This window comes from Eucalyptus grandis, chromosome 11 (assembly GCF_016545825.1).
Source record: "Eucalyptus grandis isolate ANBG69807.140 chromosome 11, ASM1654582v1, whole genome shotgun sequence".
NCBI classification, from domain to species: Eukaryota; Viridiplantae; Streptophyta; class Magnoliopsida; order Myrtales; family Myrtaceae; genus Eucalyptus; species Eucalyptus grandis.
The window spans coordinates 1,930,896-1,946,380 of NC_052622.1; the positions used below are offsets into that span (position 1 = coordinate 1,930,896).

The following is a 15,485-nucleotide window of genomic DNA, read 5'->3' on the forward strand; positions in this document are numbered from 1 at the left end:
AATCAGAATCGTGAATTAGATATTCTTGGAGAAAATTTTGTTGATGCTCCCCCCCACCATTACGACTCTTCAATTTGTAAGACCATGCTTTAATGGATGATGTATCATAGAAAATCTTGAAACTCCCGAATCAAATCTCCTGTGTATCTTCTTGATGGTTACCTATTGTGACGTTGATCGATACAACCCAAGATCGTTAGCAGATTTTTCACGTATAATTTCTTTTTTGTATGATGCATAATTCTGACAATGGTTGAAGTAGTCTACTGTATTGAAGGAAGAATCTAGGGCTCCTGTCGAGGGATCTTCGGATGTTACCAAACGTTTTTGATTCGCAAGCGAAAAGTCAAAGTCATGAATTTAGAAGAGAAGCACGCGCATTCATCGAACAAATCCCATGCACCCTCGTTGCGTATCTTTGATCTTTGACAAGAATCCATAATGATAAATACAGCGATGACACTCGAAATCCGACGTCGTTGTCCCAATCAAACCTCAAGATTTGCTCTGCGATCAAAGATTTTCACCCTCATTTTCATGCAACTCAACTTCCTTCTAGATTTGGGTTATAAATATGAACAACCCTCTTCAGAGTGGAAAAGTCTTCAGGTCACTAACATGTTATTCGAGGTTGATGGGAAGTTTTAACTTTAGAAGACGAGCCAGTAGTTGTTAGAACTTTTTTAAGTACACATAGAGAAACTTGACCCCGCTAGTTTCTATGGTTTGGCTTCACTAAAATATTTGAACGACACATTTGGACTAATAAAAATTCATTAGAAAAATAATCCAAGATACAACAAAAATAAATTAAGTATCGATTGTATTTTAAGGTTTGGCTGCCGGCAAGCCAGTCCATAGATGCCATAGTTGCATCTTAAACAATATAGACTTGATCGACTCCATATGGATGCTGTGCATATTCATGTTTTAAATTAAACTATTATGATTCATACTAAAACAAAATAAACAATTACAACATTACTAGATGGTAGTGGGGGTCGAGTTGAACTGTCTAAGTAAGCTACCATCTCAACAAGGCATTCTTACGTGATCCAGATACATATTTGCCCAAGTCACATGCACCGTTGGATGAGATGAGTCCATACACCAAAACCATGAAAGACTTGATCCATTTGGACTTCACTCGGTTCAAAATTGAAGGCCTCCATACTTGGCTCGATACACATAAGCTTGATTTTAAAGCTTGAACTCTCTTTTGATGTTTGGTTAAAGGAGTTCAAAAGCCTCCAACTAAGATTTCGTGTTGCGAATGGAGATTTCTGCAAAGCGTGTTTCCTTAACATTCGATGATATATCAGTAAATGAACCTGTATAATTTTTAATATGCATGTACAAATTTTTATGTCAGTGCTTGACTTGTTTCTTTACAGTAGTGTAAAGATTGAGCAATTCTTATAAATATAACTCCATAGAGTACATAGTTTTCTTGGGTTCACCATTTTCTTGCTTCGGCAGCTCAGTCTATAAACGATTCACCGGCAATGTGATAATGGGATCTCTATGAATCAAGCACAATTAATATCCTAAAGATATATTTTAACATCCCTTTTGTAATATCCTGGGCCCCACTGTGTAATATTGTCCGCTTTGGGTCACCCGCCCTGGCGCGGACAAACCGCCATCCCAGCCACGGTCTTTTCCCTCACGGCTTTAAAACGCGTTACACAGGTTAGAGGGACCCAAGCCTTATAAGCTAACCAAGATCTCCATCCCTAGGCGATGTGGGACAAGAGATGAGGTTGTTACACCTTTGAACTCCGGGAACGTACTTAGGTTTGCAAGAAAGATAAAGTCTAGGATGACCAAGCTAAGCCAAAGAAAAAGAAGTTCCCTACAGATGGCTTTGAAGGACCTCAGGGCTTCTGAAAGTAAGGGCCTTTCATGGGTTCACAATTTACTTATCGCGGTACACGTCTTACTGGTAATCCAATTAAGAATATACAGAGGAATCAAATGAAAGTCAAATAACTGATTAACAATATCAAAATCTCATCAAATCAAAGCCAAGAACCCCAAAAATCATTTTCTTGCGAGTTGCGTATAAAACTTTTTCCTTTCCAAGAGGGCACGGCATTGCAATAGTATCCGTCTGCGTGTTTATAAATGAGACCCTTGGGAGCTCTCCCCCTCAACTCCACCACAAACACCGAAACACATCAACTTGCTCATCATCTCTTTGTTCCTCCAACGTTAAAATGGCGCAAAACCATCAGATGGCCTCGCGTTGCATGCTGCTCTCATCCGAGCGTTTGACTAATTCACTATACCACAAGCTCCTTTCTCTTCCCATAGCCGACAAACTCCACGTTGACCCCGAATCTATCGGTGAGGCCTCTGTCGACTTTGGCCTCATCGTCCGAGAAATTCCTGCAGCCGTCCTTCGCCCATCTCACCCCGAAGACATCGCAATTCTGGTGGCATTCGCATATAGTAAATCCTCTATTCCTTTCACTATCTCAGCCAGAGGATGTGGCCACTCCGTCCGGGGACAAGCTATGGCTCGTGATGGGGTCGTTGTGGACATGACGTCTCTTGGTAACAAGACCACCGTGTCGTGGAGCCAGTCGCTCGGCCACTATGCCGACGTCGGAGGCCAGCAACTTTGGATCGATGTGCTGGAGGAGACGCTGAAACATGGTGTTGCCCCAGTTTCGTGGACAGATTATTTGTACCTAACTGTGGGTGGTACGCTCTCTAATGCAGGCATTAGCGGGGAAACATTTCGATATGGGCCTCAGATCAGCAATGCCTACGAAATGGATGTCATTACTGGTATGGATGGAATCACTCTCCTCTTCCGTATTTTGATCAGAAACTAATTGAACTAGGGTTATGATGTTAATGAGCCTATCATCTCGGTAGATAATGGTCTGCAAAACAAGTCATGGTTAATAAACAACAAAAGCAGTTTTGTTAAATGAAGTCATTGAATTGATCATTCGTTTCATGCCTCCAAAAGTTGTTTTGTTAATTTATGTCTATTTTAATATTGAGGCTCAACGCGTGCAATTAGCGAATTCGCTCATCTGATCTTTTCTTCGTTCTGTCTAAAAAATATGTACTTGGAGTGTTATATCAAGAAGTTGACTTTTACTGTATTTTAACTCATGTTATCTACCGAAGATACCTGGAAGTTAACATCAACCGGCCAAAAACTAATTGGGTTGGCCGGATAAGTCAACGGGGTTAAAGTAATACGTCCAGATTAATCTCTGAAGAACGGCCATTGCGTTTTTTTTCCTAATCTATTGGACAAAAAAAAAAAAAAAAAAGATAGACTTCGAACTCTAGCCGACTACCAAATTTTCTAGTTGATGCATGTATCTACACATGGAAAAAGACAGTGATGTCCTCAGGGAAAAAGCACCTCATATGTACTATATATGATGCCTTCGTATCGGACTACCATTATAAACAAAAATTAATGTGTTACAATATAGTAACGAATTTAATATTACGTTTCAAAATATAGAGACCGGAATAAGTGATGACTATATTTTGATGACTTTGTTTTGGTGCATAAGATTATTTTCTCATTCTAAGCATCGAATTACACACCATATATATCATTTCTTCATAATTGCTTGATTGTTGACGAGAGAATTTTTTTGTTCTTTCTTTTGGTAGGAACGGGGCACTTTTTGACTTGCTCTCCCCACGAAAATCCGGAGTTATTTCATTCTGTCCTGGGTGGTCTCGGTCAATTTGTCATAATAACCAGAGCAAGGATTGCACTTGGTCCAGCTCCAAAGAGAGTATGTAGTATGTAGCACACTAGACTCAATCATCATTGCTTTTTTGAGATTTCACTGTTCTTATTCTTTAGGATTGAGATAATCACATTTCTTTTTTGAGACTGAATATCCGATTCTCTTGATGTATTGGAACTCGCAAGGAGAAAAAATGACAGTTACATGACATTCTGTAAATGAACCGGCTATGCTCTAGTTTGCTTTTTTATAAGTTGTAATTGACTCTCTATCTATGAAATTGAACATGAAACTAGAAGTCAGCTTATACGTTTCTATAGGGTATTCTATCAGTTGGTTGACATAGAAGATCCACAAGCTAATAAATTTATTTGTATTGACCTTGTAGGCTAAGTGGGTGAGAATGCTATACAGTGATTTTTCAGCTTTTACAATGGACCAAGAACGGTTGATATCGGTCCATGGAAGGGACCAAGATGAAGCACTGGACTACGTAGAAGGTCAGCTTTTCATACGTGGAAATTCAGACAGTTGGATATCTTTCTTCTCTCTCTCGGATCACCCGCGGCTGATGTCCCTATTAACCGAACACGAGCTCCTCTACTGCATCGAAGTAGCCAAGTTCTATGATGAACGCACTCGAAGTACAGTAGACAAGGTATTTATTGATCTGTATCGAACTATTTCTGATGGGAAAAAAAATCCTAGGTCATATTTTGAAATGATTGTGCATATTGTCAGACTGGGGTTTGGGAGTACCTCTCCCTCTCTCTATTGCGCGCGCACGTGCACACACACTAATATAGTATAGTTGTATTTTTCCATATCTACCTCCCACTAGCTTCTGCTCAGCTCCATAAGAAACATCCCATCTCTTTTCTTTTAACTTAGTTCACTGTTATCTCGTTAATATTAGGACCTGAAGATGATATTGAAAGATTTGAGCCATGTCCCTGAGTTCCTGTTCCAAAAAGATGTCGGCTACGTAGATTTCTTGAATAGAGTGCGAGCAGAAGAGATGACGCTCCGAAAACTGGGGCTCTGGAACGTTCCTCATCCGTGGCTTAACCTATTTGTGCCCAAATCTCGCATTGCCGATTTCAACACAGGCGTTTTCAAGAACATTGTTCTCAGAAAGAACATAACAACCGGACCTGTTCTCATTTACCCTATGAACAATGACAAGTATGTTTTCTTGCGAGCCATCAATATCATTTAGGACATATATTTCGTTGGTTGTCGCTAAAGGTTAATGAGTTTTGGTCACTAAACTTTGATTTTAATCAAGTTATTCACCAAATGTTCGAATTCTTGCAACTGATGCATTTTGATCAAAACTAGACTGATTTCTCCACAAAATTGTTGACGTGTTGCCGACATGGCAATAATGTGACATCCAGAAAATTGGCCATCTATCCACCACGTCATTAGTTCTTATGAAAATTGGTCAAATCCGGCAAGTTCCTCAAATGCAAAAATTTGGAAGTTATAGTCCATTGAATGACTAAAATCAAATCTAAGCGGCTTGACTATAAACTCTATTATATAAACTTAACTCCTTTATCATATTTTGATCTATTTTGCAGATGGGATGATAGAATGTCTGCTGTCATACCAGATGAAGATGTCTTTTATACGGTTGGATTCTTGCTTTCAAGTGGGTTTAAAGACTGGCAAGAGTTCGACCTTCAAAATAAGGAGGTGCTCCTTTTTTGTGAAGATAATGGTATAAAGGTCAAGCAGTACCTTCCAAATTACAGCACCGAAAGAGAGTGGATGCAACATTTTGGTCCCAAATGGAGGGCATTTCAAGAGAGCAAAGCTCAGTTCGATCCAAAAATGTTGTTGTCTCCTGGGCAGAGGATCTTCAACCAAAACTAAGGCATGGATTCAACGATTGACGGGGTTTATGGTTCAGTGGGTTTTCTAATCACACAATTAATTATGTTTATATGAATCATGAATGTTTACTTAGCTTCTGATAATTTCATATGTAACTATCTAATCATATAGCATTAAGTTTCATTATGTGAAAAACTCTATGGATCAGATTAAATGATCCCAATATGCAGAATAAACGGTCCCGCTTCCGCCATATGAAGTGTAATGCATTAAACATATTATTTGTGTTTTTATTACTTTCGACAGGACGATCATCAAAACCTTATCTCGGTACATTTCGGATAGCATTGAAGTCAACAAAAGCATGGTAATGTTTGATACCAAATAAATTAATTGAAAAGAAAAATCAAGTAGGTAGATTAAAAGGTCATCAAAAGATGCAAACTAGCAACGACAGAGAGAGAAATCTAATTTTGTTGAACGGAGAGAGAAGGGGAGGGGAAGGTGGAATTCTTTTTCAAAGCATTTGAGTTGAAAATTTAACTTGAGGGGACCATAGCATATTTATAGAGTCTATTAGAATAGGGCCATTTACCATAAATCATTATTAATATACTGCCCTACATTGACCGTCTTATCAAATTATTAAACCAAGATAGCTAAACTCAATATAATCTGATATGGTAATCATGTTTAGGCTATCATACATTGTCTCACATGTTTCACTGATTAAAATATTATGCAAGCAATGCTAGTCCATACTATACGAATTTCCAAAAGTTATGACCTGGGTTTGAGGTTGGTTTGATTCGTCGACAAGAATATGAGTGACCTTTTCCTCTTTCCTTTCTATTTCTCGATTGTATATGCTAGCCAAGTCTATCGTTGTTCATGTTGTTTTTACCAAGAGAACTCTGTCTGGTTTCGAAATTTTTCCTGGCCATGCTTTTGTGTAGAGATGTGTGAATCATACCTTGGACATCTTATTGGGAATTCCTAGCCTAGATGGAGGTCTATATATAGAGTATTTACAACCACAACTATTGAAAAATGTTAGGATTCAGATGATCAAAGCCAGTTTGCAAGCATTTAGGTCTGACAAGAATATTCCTCAAATAATCCGATTTATGACGCAAAGTTCTGCCTTTTGGGTTCACTTCTTAAGTACAAATTTCTCTCAAACAATCTGGTTTATGATTGCATCTAAAGCTGTTATTATTGTCTTGCGCTGTACTTAATCAAGCGGATGGTGAAGGGAATAACGATTATCATCTAAAGCTGTTCTCATTTTATGTTTGGATGAGCCACCTGATTTTTATTTCATAAAGTAAACTGGAGCAATCATTAGTTACGTTCAGCCAAACGGAAGGGACAAGGGGGTGATTTCATCCACAATTGCTTCTGAAGAAGTATAGCCAGCCATTCATGGTTAGTAGAAAGTAAATGCGTCCCTCATTCTACATGTCCACTTGATGGAAAGGCAATAATTTCCAGAAATATTCAGCCAATTCTTTCCAAGAGGGAAGAGGTGTGACCCTCACTCACAATGCAAGGGAAATGGGGGTGAATTGTGCACTCACAACATTCATCTTACAACAGACATCATCGTACTCTCTCTCTCTCTCCCACAGCTCACTCCTTCAGTTTTTCCTTGGTGTGCTCTCTTCTTCCGTTGGCAGCTAGCATCCACCGCCCTCATCGAGATGTCATTTGGTGGTTGATCACTGGTGAGTCCCTACCCAAGTGCACACCTCAACAACCACTCGTCCGACGTCATAGCCTCATAGGTTACCCCGTCGTGACTCACTCGACTATGTCTACGCTTGATGTCCTTGGTATCCTAACTAAACTAACGGAAGATCGAATGCATCATCGGATCTATGAGTCAAAAGATGGTACTCTTTATTATATTGCACATGCATTCCAAATAGTAATACTATATTCTTGAATGATCCATCTCCCTAAGCAAGCACACTTTTCCAGGTAAGCCAAGTATATTTAGAATTTTACTTTTGAAGCAAATTTTGCTATATGTCCTCAGACACGTCAAGTAATGGACCGGTTCTTACTATACATACCAATTCATTGAAATGAATCTGCCAAAATGAAGTAAATTTTTTTAATAAATTTAGCAAATAATGTATTATGCCTTCTTCAAACTATTGGTCAGTATGAATTTAGTATTGTAAAAAACATGGATTAAGGACAATAATATAAGTTAAGATACATTTAGAAATTATTAATCTAAAGTTTGTGCTTTTTTATGAGACAAAATAAGTTCGGGCCAGATTTGTCCCTCGCAAATTCCCATTAACCTAAAGTTGGTGCATTGTATTGATCATTTAAAAGTATTAGTAACGTGCAATGTGTACTCAAAACAAACTCTTTCCATTAAAGCAAAGTGAGGGGGAAACAAGAGATTTTCCCTACTAAGCTTTGACAATCCAACCTAAGTCTCCAATCAAGAAGGGTGCGCTAGCAGAGGCCTTCACCCCCTAATACCTTTTTTTTTTCCTTAATTATCAAATATATACTATACATCATGAAATTTCATATAGAAGTCCCCTTTAAGTTAGGTATTGCAGAAATATTTTATCTCTTTCCCTCGGATTAGATTTTTTACATCTACCCTTGATTCCAATTAAGGGTGTGCAAAAGAACTGAGAATCGGCTAGTTCTTGATTCCATAAATTGAAATTGGTGATTACCAATAGAGATTTCACTTCTATGTATGGAACCACCCACCCGAACCACCTCGAATGGACCAGTACATATATATTTTTAATTTTATGTTTTCACAAAATCCTAATTCCTAATTCTCTTGCTTTATCTCTCTCTTGGGTGCCCCCTTGCACAATCTTCTCAACTCTCTTGCCTCATGTCACTCTCAGTCTTTGCTAGCATTCTATCGTGGCATCATTGTCATGGTCTTGCCTCCGACTCTTCTTCGCAGTCACGACCATGCCTCCCTCTTTGAGTCCCTCACCTCTCTTGTCTCATCTCTCTCGCGACTTGCTCTCTCAATCTTTATTGACTTTCGCAGCTTGCTCTCGATGCTCGCAAGTTGCATCCTTGCTCACGAGTCACAATGCTTGTTGCTATTCTCGTAGCCTCACTTGCTCAGAATGCTCATCGCTCCCTCTCCATAAGTTCAAAATTGTAATTCCCATTTCCCGTTTTCTAGTTTCTTCACTCAAGTAATACTGCTCTCTTTCTTAACTTGCTCTCACAATTGCAACCTCATTGGCCGTTCAAAGTGCTTGTTGTGACTTGTTGACACCTAAATTTTGATTAGTTTTTAGTTAGGCCTTAGTTTCTTTATTTATGTATTTTTCCTTTTTTAGGATAATAAATAATAAATAACAAAATAAATAAATAAATAAATAAAAAGCCGTCGAGGCTAGGCCTTCGCGCCCAACCCCCTTTCCTTTCCCCTTCTCCCTCCCACACGGCCAAGGGCCCAATCCTCTTTTTCTTTACCCCCAGCTTGGCTCTCTCTCTTCTTCTTCTTCTTCTTCTTCTTCCTTCTTCCCTCTTCTTCCCCTTCGCCTTTGCAACTCGCGCGCATAATGTGTTGACGCACGAAGGACAACCTACAGTAAAGAGAGGGGCATAGGCTGGTGGCTGAGAGGACGCGGCATTGATGGCGAGCAAGCCTCCGTGGAGGAGGAGGAATTGACGTCGGTTTAACCGGCGAAGGAAGGCCGGTCGGCACACCAAAGACCGCTAGCCTAGCCTCCGTCGGCCGGCCCCCCCTCACCTATAAATAGGGCGTCGAGGGAAGGCCAAAAGATATAGGCAAATGAGCTCAGAGAGATCCCCAGAGAGACTTCGGGGGAACTCAAAGAGTGAGCACAGCCGAGAGGGATCACCAGCAGCTGGCTCTAATCGCTTCCCCCGAGAGATATCAAGGGAGGGGGTTCCGACGTCGTTCCTGCTGTTGCTGCTGCCACTGCCATCGGACGCTGTGCCAAGCCATGCCATCGTCCCTCCCTTGACGCCGTCGCCTCAAGTTGTGTCGCCACCGTCGCCTTGATCGAGCCCAGATGCCGTTGCCTTGACGGCTCACTGCCGTCCCCCCAAAGCCGTCGCCTCAACCGAACCCTGATGCCATCGCCTCGAGTTGCGCGCCGTGCTGTGTGGACACCGCGGACAGGTAACGACGGGCTCTGCTCACGCCATCGCCGTCGCCTCCCCTCTCGAAAAACCTAGCCGCCGCCCTTCCTGTCGTGTCATCGCCATTGCCCCCCCTCCTCTGCGAAACCTTAGCCTTAGTCCCAACTGGCTGAGTGGGTCCGCTTCGTCACCACCGTCGTAAAATGCCGCGTTGCCGTCCGCCATGTCATCGCCATCGTCAAACGCCGCGCCACTGTCCGACGACGTCCCCAGCCCTTCATCACCGCCGCGGATGGATGGAGAAGCCAGTGGCCTCGCATTGCGTTGCACTTGGGTTGGGTGTGTGACTCGCGCCCTAGGGTTTCGTCGGGCCGGATTTGGAACTCGGGCCAGGCATCCCATTAAAAGGGGGGCCCAATTCTAGCGCGCAGGCTAAGAAAAAGGGGGCTGAGGCTTGGACTAGGCTCGTATTTCAAGCCCATCCGGGCCGGTCATGGGCGACCCGGGTCAGTCCCAACCCGGGTCCCTTTTAATATATTATAATATATTTTTAAAAAAATTATTTATAAAAGCCAAAAAATAATTTATATGTTCAGAAAAAGATAAAAAAAACCTAAAAATGCTTTTTATGTTAAAAAAATAGAAAAGGACCCATTTTTTTTTTCATCCACAAAATGCATGGAAAAATCTCTCAAAAATCCAAAAAGCCTTAGGCTGCGTTTGGTAGTCAAGAAAAATTCGGGATATGGTATGATTTATCTTATCTTACGTTTAGTGCTTAGGATATGATAAAGTCGGATATAATGAGGATATATTCTGAATAAAATTATCCCACGGAGGAGGTGGGATAAAAGTGGATAGGATTCATAATGTCCATGATAGGAAAGTTATTTTTCTCGAATGACAAACTTATTAAATTAACAAATTTGAAATTATATTTCAATATAAATAATATTTGAATTCTAATTTAAGAAATTTAAAATAATTTTTAATTTATATATTCAACTTTAATTCGGTCTTATAATAAACATTCAATCTATAAATTATATATTTATATTTACTATATATATTTTAGGTATGTTAGTACAATTTACTATTTAATAAAATTTTATTAAAGAATGATAAAAGGAGAAAAAAAGAAATAATAAAGAAAATATTTTAAAAAAGAAAATAAAAATAAAAATTAATTAAGGAATAGTGTCACAAGAGATTTTCACAATCTCCGTTTATGAACTTTTAGGTTTATTTATAATGATATGCCATTTATATTAAAAAAAAGTGTACATGATATCATGTAAATATATTCGACTTTAATTTTGCGATTCTCCAAACAATGGATAGAATATAGAAAAATCTCAGGATTTCATATTTTATTATATCCAGTCTTATCCTGGTTAAACATCCAAATGACCAAACGTAGCCTTAGGGTTTAAACAAGATTAGGTACCGAAAATACATTAGTGATTAACTAGTGTAATGATGTCCTCGATCCTAATTTATCTTGTTGCGTAGGAGTGAATATTCCTCCCAGTATTTCTCTTGGGTTTTTAATTGACCCACCCCAAATTGATTAATGGCGACTCTTATTTAATATTAACTTACAGGTTAAAAAATTGGACTATTAAGTCGTAAATTGATGGATTTGGGAGAGTCTAGATTAAACCTAATAGATCTAACCAAATCATTAGCCTCCGCAGGCGCCCGCCCTAATCGGGGTGTCGAAAAAAGAGGTCACGACAGGACTCTCACAACCTCAATCACTCATGGCGCTTATCACTTTCTCTCATGTAAGTCCTCAATCCTTCTCCGACTAGAGTGGTCTACTTTGTCACAAAATTTTATAGTGATTGTTGTGTTAGGTAGACCAGTTCCATGGATCTACTTGGAAATTGAATCAAATCGGTTGTTTGATTCATGGGTGGGTTTGGGAATCAATAGGCCTCACCGGCCTATGGCAAGGCTCAAGCATGCTTGTAATAGGTCGCTAGATGGCGACTAATTGAGGAAGAAGAAGAATAAAAAAGAAAAAAAAGATTAGAAAATGATTTTTAAATATAAAATAAAAAAAAATTATTAAACGAGTACATGATGGAAAAGATTTTCTTTCCTAAATGCCAAAATATTTTTCAGTTCATTTTCATATTTTAACTGAACACTAGAAAATAATGTTATTTTCTTAGAAAATGGTTTCCTAGAAAACATTTTTCAAAAACGCCACATTTTCTACTATATGGAAGGAGCTTAAGTATCGAATTACGCACTATATATTTCATTTCTTCATAATTGCCTGATTGTTGACTTAGAGAATTTCCTGTTCTTTTTATGGTAGGAACTGGGCACGTTTTGACTTGCTCTCCCCACAAAAATCCAGAATTATTTTATTCGGTCCTTGGTGGTCTTGGTCAATTTGGTATAATAACTAGAGCAAGGATTACACGGTGTCCAGCTCCAAAGAGAGTATGTGACACACTAGACTCAATCATCAATGCCTCATAATATTTCACTATTCTTATTCTATAAGATTGACATAATCACATTTCTTTTTTGGGATTGAAAGTCCATCTATTAATGTATTGGAACTCCCGAAACCTTATACCAATACACTTATAATAGATTTATCCCAAATTAATTTCTTAACTACAAAAAATCTCAAAATGGTACACCCATTTCAAATCTATCATTCTTCAGTTTCCACTAAATTTTATCGTTAAATTACCGAGTTGAATGACACGTTATAATTGAAGAGTGTACTAGGTTGGGATTTTACCTCCATTAGTTAAATGCAAACCAGTTTATGGTTTTTCGTGATATTAATCCAATTTCACGAAAACTAAGGAGGTTAAATTTGTCATAAATGTAGTAGTTTAGAGTTTTTAATGGTAAAAAATTTAATTTGTGGTAAATTTGTCATATGTGTATAATTTTAGGATTTTTTTGTTGTCAAAAAATTACTTTAGTCTTTACCAAAAAAAAAAAAAAATTTACTTTAGTATGCTCTAGTTTGCGTTTTTATAGGTTGAAATTGACTCTATCTATGCCATTGAACATGAACCTAGAAGTCAACTGGCAGTCGTCGAGAGGCTAGTGCAGTAGAGCCATGATCAGGCCGGGGGGCGTTTACCAAATTTGGTTACAAATCACCCCGCGATTAATTCTTCCGATTTATTTATGTGGAACAGGAGCTCCGATAACCACGGTCTTTGTTTAAGGTCCTTAGGCTGGACCAACCAGCTGCCTTCATTTCTAGGATACTGGACTGGCAGTCGTTGAGAGGCCAGCGCAGCAGAGCCATGATCAGGCCGAGGGGTGTTTACCAAATTTGGTTACAAATCCCCCCACGGTTAACTCTTCCGTTTTATTTACGTGGAACAAGAGCTCCGATAACCACGGCCTTTGTTTAAGGTCCTTAGGCTGGACCAATACGTTTCTATAGGGTATTCTTTCAGTTGGTTGACAGAGAAGATCCACAAGCTAATAAATGTATTTGTATTGAATCCTTTGTAGGCTAAGTGGGTGAGAATGCTATACAGTGATTTTTCAGCTTTTACGACGGACCAAGAATGGTTAATATCATGCCATGAAGGGACCAAGATGAAGCGCCAGACTACGTAGAAGGTCAGCTTTTCATGCGCCAAAATTAAGACGGTTGGATATCTTTCTTCTTTCTCTCTTGGACTACCCGTGGCTGATGTCCCTAGTGATAAAAAAAAGTAGCCAAGTTCTATGATGAACGCACTCAAAGTATAATAGACAAGGTATTTGTTGATCTATATCGAACTAACTTTGAGGAAAAAAAAAAAAAAAAATCCTAGGTCATATTTTGAACAAATTGTGCTTATGTTGGACTAGGGTTTTGGAATACCTCTCTCTCTGTCGCGCGCGCGCACACTAATATAGTATAGTCATATTTTACCATATAGACCTTCCATTAGCTTCTGCTCAGCTTTATAAGAAACATCTCATCTCTTTTCTTTTAACTTAGTTCACTGTTGTCTCGTTAATATTAAGACCTGGAGATGATACGGAAAAATTTGAGCCATGGCCCCGAGTTCTTGTCCCAGATGGATGTCGGCTATTCAGAATTCTTAAATAGAGTGCAAGTAGAAGATCTGATGCTCCAAGAATAGGGGCTCTAGAACGTTCCTTATCCGTGACTCAACCTATTTGTGCCCAAATCTGGCATTGCCGATTTCAACATGGGTGTTTTTAAGAACACTATTCTCAGAAACAACATAACAACCGGACTTGTCCTCATTTATCCTAATGAACAATGACAAGTATGTTTTCTTGCTGGCCACTACTTTCATTTAGGGCATATGTTTCGTTGGTTGTCACTAAAGGTTAACGAGTTACGGTCACTGAACTTTGATTAAACATTCGATTTCTTGCAACTGATGCACTTTGATCAAAACTAGACTGATTTCTTGATGAAATTGTTGACATGTTCATGGCAATGATGTGACATCCATAAAATTGGCCACCTAGGTGCGCATGATAATTATTTTAATTTTGTTCCAGAACTATTTTTTCTGTTTTAGACTTGTTTTTGGAACATAAATCCGTTCGGTAAAACTATTTCATTTTTCAATTTTTAGAATAGATTTTTACTCTAGAAATAGGTTTGGAAGAGAAATTAGAAGTAATTTTTTTCTTTTTATTTCTGGAATAAAAAAAAAAATAAAAACTCTTTTAATCATTTGTCATTGCAATAAGTCGGCCGCCCATCCGCTAGTGCCAGCTATCATCCACCGTCCATTGTAGCCCCTCCTCGACCATCGATCGTTGGCTGCTGATTGCCAGTCGCCAGCCATCACTCGAGAGGGAGAAATTTTGTGTAATTATTAAATGGATTTCTATTTTAGGAATAAAAATTTTGTATCGTTATCAAACTCGTATTTTTTCTTAGAAACTCATCTAAGAGTAAAAATAGAGAAATCTATTAATCAATTTTTGGTTAGAATGGTTATTCTTCGTACCACTATCCACCACATCATTAGCTCTTACGAAAATCGATCAAATCCGGCAAGTGCATCAAATGCAAAAACTTGGAAGTTATAGTCCATGGAATGGTTAAAATCAAATCTAGTGGCTTGATTATAAACTCTATTATATGAACTTAACCACTTTATCATATTTTGATTTATTTTTGCAGATGGGATGATAGAATGTCTGCTGTCATACCAGATGAAGATGTCTTTTATACGGTTGGATTCTTGCATTCAAAAGAGTTTGAAGACCGGCAAGAGTTTGACCTTCAAAATAAGGAGATGCTCCTCTTTTGTGAAGATAATGGTATTAAGGTTAAGCAATACCTTCCAAATTCAACACCGAAAGAGCATGGATGCAACATTTGGATGGACCTCATCGAGGTGTCCTTTGGTGGCTCATTCACGTGAGTCTCCTACTCGAGCACACACCTCAGCAACAACCCATTCGGCGTCATAGATTACCCCTTTGTGACCTACTTAGTTATGTTCCATGGCTTGATGTAAGATATGGGTTTAAAATGTCAAAGGTGGAGAAAGGAAAAAAGAAGAAGAAGCAAAAAACAAAGAGAAACTTTAAAAAGTCAATAGAAGAGGGAAAACGGACCTCAATTATTAAATGGAAAAGGGGCGATCTTGATAGGGAGCTCACTGAGAAAGAAAGAACATAAAAGGAAGAAGGGGAAAAGAAGAAAGAAGAAAAAAGAAGCAAGAAGAGGGTTTCCGTCATGAACATCTTACCAAGCTAATTTCACTTCAATTCACAATATTCCGTAAGCACTCGTGCCCCTCATTCTTCAAATCAAAT

General features: G+C 38.8%; 1 protein-coding gene across 1 annotated transcript; it reads left to right on the forward strand.

The window, feature by feature from the left end:
• Positions 1 to 2,219: 2,219 nt before the first annotated feature.
• Positions 2,220 to 5,621, forward strand: LOC104417273 (cytokinin dehydrogenase 3). The gene is made up of 5 exons (XM_010028579.2): positions 2,220 to 2,796; positions 3,652 to 3,779; positions 4,123 to 4,392; positions 4,651 to 4,919; positions 5,321 to 5,621. Exons 1-5 carry the CDS (start codon positions 2,220 to 2,222, stop codon positions 5,613 to 5,615), a joined length of 1,539 nt encoding a protein of 512 aa, XP_010026881.1. The 3' UTR covers positions 5,616 to 5,621.
• The last annotated feature ends 9,864 nt before the right edge of the window (positions 5,622 to 15,485 follow it).

Coding starts and splice junctions, on each gene's coding strand:
- LOC104417273 (XM_010028579.2), top strand. CDS start 2,220: ATGGCGCAAAACCATCAGATGGCCTCGCGTTGCATGCTGCTCTCATCC. Junction 3,780..4,122: donor TTGGTCCAGCTCCAAAGAGA/GTATGTAGTATG, acceptor TTGACCTTGTAG/GCTAAGTGGGTGAGAATGCT. Junction 4,920..5,320: donor TACCCTATGAACAATGACAA/GTATGTTTTCTT, acceptor TCTATTTTGCAG/ATGGGATGATAGAATGTCTG.